The 6,396-nt window shown below is 41.1% G+C and overlaps 1 protein-coding gene across 2 annotated transcripts; it reads left to right on the forward strand.

Moving 5' to 3' along the window:
• The first annotated feature begins 1,189 nt into the window (after positions 1 to 1,189).
• On the forward strand, positions 1,190 to 5,261 carry LOC118283032. 2 transcript variants are annotated; one of them, XM_035604661.2, is made up of 6 exons: positions 1,190 to 1,350; positions 2,975 to 3,245; positions 3,359 to 3,487; positions 3,628 to 3,768; positions 3,896 to 3,933; positions 4,494 to 5,261. In XM_035604661.2, exons 1-6 carry the CDS (start codon positions 1,345 to 1,347, stop codon positions 4,779 to 4,781), a joined length of 873 nt encoding a protein of 290 aa, XP_035460554.1. In that variant the 5' UTR covers positions 1,190 to 1,344; the 3' UTR covers positions 4,782 to 5,261. The 2 variants fall into 2 exon arrangements, with proteins under 2 accessions (XP_035460554.1, XP_035460555.1); XM_035604662.2 differs by lacking the exon at positions 3,359 to 3,487.
• The last annotated feature ends 1,135 nt before the right edge of the window (positions 5,262 to 6,396 follow it).

Raw genomic sequence — 6,396 nt, forward strand, 5'->3', positions numbered from 1 at the left:
CAGAAGCGTTCTCTGTACAGTACATGAAAGTAGTCGACCAATCACACACAGATATGAGAGGCAGCTCCTGCTCAAAACCCACATTTAAATAATTCTATCTACTTTTATTTAGGTACAGTAACATGATTTAAATGACATTTATTACCATTATTACAGTTAATAGTACCCGATGCAGCTAAAACAGATTTACTCTCAGCATATTTATGTTTTTAGAGAATATATTCACTCTTGCTTGTCATGAGAGAGATCATGTCTATGGCTGATGAAGAATTCAATTCATTTCAATTTAGTGGAAAGTCACGAAATTATCTCAAGGCACTTTAGAGAGGAAGGTCGAGACCTCACAATATTAGAAAAAGAGAAACCAGCAGTTCCCATCATGAGCGAGCATACAGGAAGTGCAGAAACAACATGAGAGCGGAAACAAAGTTCACCACATGTTGTAATGTGTAACCACAGTATGGGATAGTTTCCTGCCACCATTAACTATAAAATGTAACAGAGAAAGGATTTAGGTCTAACCTTAAATGTAGAGAAGGTGTCTGCCTCCCTCTGCCTACACTCACGGGCTCTGCGGGACCACAAGTAATCCTTTGTATGTGAGAAGAAGGATTTTGAAGAGTGACGTTCACCCCTCAAGCTGTTAACCTGTTAAATGTTTCTCACTCTGCTACATTTGTTGAACAGATATACATCAGTGTAGTGGTTTGGGGCAACTTTCCAGATGTCTATTAGCTGTAAGTAGTTGCACCAAAGAAACACGCCCCCCCCCCCCCCCCCCCCCCCCCCCCCCCCAAACTTGTGAGATGGTTTCATTTGAATAACTAACTTTAATAAGAGCCTAGAGACAATTATGATATAATATTTTACAAAAAGAACAAAGATAAAAGTAAAGGTATTAAATAAGGTATCGACAACAAAACACTAATACTATAAACAATTCTAATTAGACTTATTATTATTATTATGAATACATTTCCTCTGACATTCTGTAGCTCAGGATTCTTTAGCAGGCCTACGAGCCTCACAGGCAGTAATTAGGCCACAGTACAGCCACAGGCTCATATTATATGTAGTGAGCTCATATGTTTACAGTATAGCCTCATCATTTTTATTATGCCGTGCTTCAAGGGCGGACTGAGTGTGCGCACTGTTTCTCTGTCCCTCCTACTGCACTTGTACACTTCATGTATACCGACAGAGAATGAGGAAGTGCATTGCTGTACCTCTGCTGCTCTCCTGCACGTGAACTTCGAGCAGCGACTCTTTGTTTTCTATGACTGACTGAAGCTCAATTGCAGGCCTACGCTGTTTTCTCCAATTGCGCCACGTCACACAAAGTAAATGAAGGTAAGTTGTGTGTTGCACCCTGGGCCGGTTCTTGGCATTCTTATCATAGGCGACATGGGCCGACGCCTAGGGCGCATAAACGTTAGAGGGGGCGCCGCAGGGAAGTGCACGGCCAGGAAGTGCGCAGCGATTGGCCGAGCGAGACCAGTGTCCTGGAGAAACTGGGTCCTGGAGAGTTCTGAAGCCGCCCCAAACAGCAGTTCTCCTGATTAAGCAGAGGTCGATTCATAACATGTCCAAATTCCACATTGCACTTTCTTGGCCCATAAGCAACAGACAGACTTCTTGCAAGATCAGTAAAATGTCTCCACAGTGGAGAGAACATTTACACTACAACTCATTCTGCTGCCCTTATATATATGGAATGTATGTCTGAAAAATTTCTGAATTTCTTTGAGGGTCACAAAACATTTGTATGATAGGGGAAAATAAATGAAAATCATAATACAGACAGAATTGTGGTCTTAGAAATTTGAGGAAAGATCCTCTAATACAATACAATATCCTCAGGAAATAGCAGCACACAATTGTTTACAAGAGGATAACGTTCTTCATAGATCTATCCTCCTAAATTGCTATCAAACTTCACCAGATTGATGGACCCCAGACCCCCCTACAGGGTCTGACGTCCAGCATAGTATCTCAATATCCTATGGGAAACACTGATCCCATCAAAAGAGTTTACAAAAGGAGACTTATTGAAAGTTACATACAGCTCTTTGCAATCGTGTGGCGGTCTTTTTTTTTGGGGGGGGGGGGCACCCAGTCATAATTTGGCCTAGGGAATCAAAATGGCTAGAGGCAGCCCTGGTTGCAGACAGGGACAGATCAATAAAGTCTAGATTACCTGATGTCTGTACTACTTCCTTGGTTAACCTGTACTACGAAAGGTGGATAGGTTTAACCTAAGGTGTGTTGCCATGGTAATTTACCCTGGATCAGCGTTTTTTCTTTCCTGATTTACTCAGTTTACCTTTAAGAGCACGGCCCATGCGCACAAGAACCCAATCGGTGTCTGTGTAAGGACTGAAAGAGGATCACTCTGCAGGTGAGGGGGTTTAAAGGGCGTCAGAATCCGCCGGGACATTCCGATGATGTTCTTCATGAAACATATATTCATTTACTTTGACAACTTCCAGATGCCCCACTGTGTCCAGGTATTGTGCACAGCTCCCATGTTACTCAGCTTGTACTCTTCGTAAGGACATTTGTTGACGTCATGCATTCCTCAGCCCCCTCACCCTGACCGTCATATCATTACTACAGGCCCAATGCTAAACCTTAATCTGAACCTTAACATAAACCTTGCCTTTCCTTAAAACATTTCTTCACTTTCAAATGCAATTTTTGAAACCATGGGGACCACATAATGCAGCTAGGTAATACCTAGACCACACACACATGCAGGCACACAAATCCCTGTCCCCCTTATTCAAGTCCTCTTCTTTTGACTTATACTTTTTGGGCCTCCCCTACCAGTAGCTTTACTGCACTATGTTATTACATCAAACATGTATAGTACATTGGTTGAACAATTTTTGTTTATTTTATTACACGAGGCAATCCACGAATCCTCATTAAGCATGTCGCAGCTCATGCACAATACGTTCTGTCTCATTCCCAGACCATGGACAAGCTGAAGTCAGAGCAGGACAGACTCTGCATGTGGCTTTCAGATGACCCTGATCACATCCTGCAAGAGTGTGGGAATATTTTATCTTTGAATGAATTCCTAGCGATTCATAAGCAGAGCAGTGCATACGAGAAGATGAGAGAGCTTTTGAAAATCATCACTGAAAAGGGAGGAGATGCCTGTCAGAGCTTCTTTGACATTCTGAGGCAGAATCAAGCGTGTTACCCGAAACTGCAGCAGCTTTTCAGCCCTAACACTCAAGGTAAAGATCAATCTGTTGCACTCAAGATTTTACATCTTGTTTCTAAAGTTAATTAGAAAATGTTCTGTAAGACAGTGCCACACAAGTTATGTGGTTTTGTACATTTTACACAGGGTCACACAATCCAACAGTGGTTGCCGTTGGTAACAGTGTTGTTACCGCCAGAGAAATAACAAATATAAAAGCTAAATCCCTCTGCATGAAGATTGAAACAGTGAGTGATCCAGGAAGTTGTCAGTCTGGTAAGAATTAATGTTTCCCAAGTATTCCCTGTAGAATGAAGCCATGCAATGAAAGTTGTAAAATACTGAGCTGTGCTTGTTCCAAAAGTCAAACCTGTTAAACATGTTGAAGGTTGAACAGGATTCTCTGTCTATTTCAGGAAATGTTATTGGAAAAGTTCTCCAGGCAGATTACAGTGCACATGGTGGCAGCGTAATCTGTGCTGATAGAATCTCTGATGCCACTATTGACGCTGATGTAGATTTCTCAGTGTCTGTGCAAACATCACAAGTATATGCAGGTAGGATTTTGACAACGTCTAACTGTTCATTAAACACTGTAATGCGTGTAAGCATTCCACAATCCGACTAAAAAGACCAATCTCTGTCTGAAATATTCAATAAACCCTCATAGGTCTTTCTTCTCAGGTACAGTAGATGAGACACCACCTTCCTCTTCCTCTCAGGTACAGTACATACTCACAATCCTGGTAGAAAACCTTAAACGGTAAGATGCACATTTATAGGATACTTTGGTTTTGGGTGGCTTAAAAAAAAAAAAATTACAGGATGGGACTAACCCAAGGAGGCCTCTGTACTTTAAAGTCAGGCTGAGCAGTGAAATTAGCTCATTGGTCTTACAGGAAGCCATCGCTTTCAACTTAGATTAATTCTTTCCACTTGTATCTATCAAGATATTTGCCAAGAGATCTTTTCATAGCACATAACTCTCTGTGAAACCACAACATGCCACAGTATTTGTACGGATTAGACAAACAAGCTTTGGCATCTGCGGACAGACCCAGGCCAGCTGTCCTGCATTTGTGTTAAGTCTCAATGCTAAGCTAAGCTAACTGGGGTCAGGTCAACCAAAAAGGCATGTGTTTGGGAGGAAACGGCAGCACCATACAAACAGGAACGTTCCACAGGTCTACCTTTAAACAGCGTGTTGAAATGTAAAAATGAATTCAAATTTCTCAAAGGCAAATGATCCATAAAAACAAAAACAACCTGCTGTCTTTTCCAGGGCCCTGCTGTGAACATGATCATTGAGCACAAGGTGGAACTCATCGACTGCCTGAGGGCGGATCACTCCTTCATCCTGCAACATGTTCATGCCGGATGTATCGTCACAGACAGACAATATCAGAATCTGAAGCATATCTGCCTGCCAGAAAAAACTCTCACCGACCTGATTGATCAAGTTATTGACAACGGTCAAATATCCTGCTCTCTTTTCATCGAAGTTCTCAAAAATCCAGAGGTTGTCAGGACCTATCCACAGCTCAAAGACATTACAAGAAATTTGTGCTAAGGAAGGCTGAATAGAAGTTCATTCATTCAGGTGATCAATGCTGTACATTTGGAACTGACTCTTCATACAGTTCTGACTAAAGTATTGAATTCTATGCTTTCATAATCTGACCCTGTCCCTTAATAGATGCACATGGTAATGTTCATATTTAATAGTGTTTTTTGTGTGTTTTTTAACTTACAAATTGACATTTTAAAGATAAATTGGCAAATTCTGAGCAATTTTCTTCTGAATGAACACCACATATTGTGAAGTAGAAAAAAAAGACCATTGTTGCACATAATCTACCAAGCCACTAGAGGTCACAACTATGCAAGATCTTTTTTTTTTTTTAAATATGTTTGGGTTTGCCATGGTAATGACATCTGCACTGCTGTATTGAGTACCTCATATTTGTTTTTTTTAATCTTTTGTAGAATTTGTAAGAAACCGTTTGTGCTTTTCTCCATCAAAATTCAATAAAAAAATAATTGAATGAGACATGAATGGCAAATAAGTTAGCATCACCTTTACTTGAGCACTTTAGCATTCAACCTGCACACAACAATTTTGTGTTCACAATAAATGGATGCAGAAAGCCTCACATTCTGTTGGTACACACAAATACTGGCAGGTGCCACCCGACCCTGGGGAAAGAGCCATTGGGTACCTTTGTTGGACACAGGGAACTCTGCATGTGTGGAGTAAGAGTGCCATGCAGTAGTAAGGTGGCTGGAGAATCCGTTTGGAATGGAAAACGGTCTGACGCACTTGGTAGATCATAAAAACACCAGCAGGATTAGCACTGGTCTATGAGGGACGGTGAATGACACACTATAGCTCCTGCACCTCGTCTGAACCTGCCTCACAACCAAATATTTCTCCAGCGGGGAGAGTTTTATTTTTCTGTAAACAGTTAACATTCTGTGAATTCAATTGATACATAATTTACAAAGGTCAATTTTGTGTTTAGTTTTGTATGATTCATACATCTGATCCCAAATATACCCAAACTTACAGGAATGAAGAAAACTTTTCATTCCTCTCGAGGGCACGGCAGAGGAGCACTTGAATATTTCCCACAGTTGTCTGTAAGATCAATTGCCTTTGATTAGATGGCGTCTTTTTTTCTCCATAACCTTTGGAGTGGAAGCTCGCTGTTGTACAAACACAACGGGAGTTTTCCAGACCCTCCTCTAGTTCACAGAAGGAGGATATTATCAGATGAATATCATGGTGATTAGATGGAATTAATCATTTCAGATGACATTCTCACAAATGTTGGTCACTGATTTCCCTTGGAAAGTCTTTCGAAATAGCAGCGAGAACAGAGAATACACTATTTATAGTGTATTTATTAAATTCTACTCTTTTTGTCTTTGGGCTGCTGTAATACCTAGATTTCCCCCCATGGGGTTTGATAAAGGCTCCTATTGTAATATGAGCAACCCATCACTGTATAGCCACTGACAAAATGTTTTTGAAATTTAAAGTTGACTAAGGCCTGATGTTCTTGGAATACACCAAGCATCCGAATACATTAGCATATGCCCTATTGTTCTACTCTCCTCCCGCCGTCCCAACACACGGTACGTTTCTCACATGCCACTGCGCTGCCAAGCTTTTTCGAAACACG

This window comes from Scophthalmus maximus, chromosome 14 (assembly GCF_022379125.1).
Source record: "Scophthalmus maximus strain ysfricsl-2021 chromosome 14, ASM2237912v1, whole genome shotgun sequence".
Lineage (NCBI taxonomy): Eukaryota > Metazoa > Chordata > Actinopteri > Pleuronectiformes > Scophthalmidae > Scophthalmus > Scophthalmus maximus.

Bases quoted from the DNA above. Each gene is read 5' to 3' on its own strand.
- LOC118283032 (XM_035604661.2), top strand. The intron at 3,769-3,895 runs GTAGGATTTTGA...CTTTCTTCTCAG, and splicing joins AACATCACAAGTATATGCAG to GTACAGTAGATGAGACACCA. The intron at 3,934-4,493 runs GTACAGTACATA...TGTCTTTTCCAG, and splicing joins CACCTTCCTCTTCCTCTCAG to GGCCCTGCTGTGAACATGAT.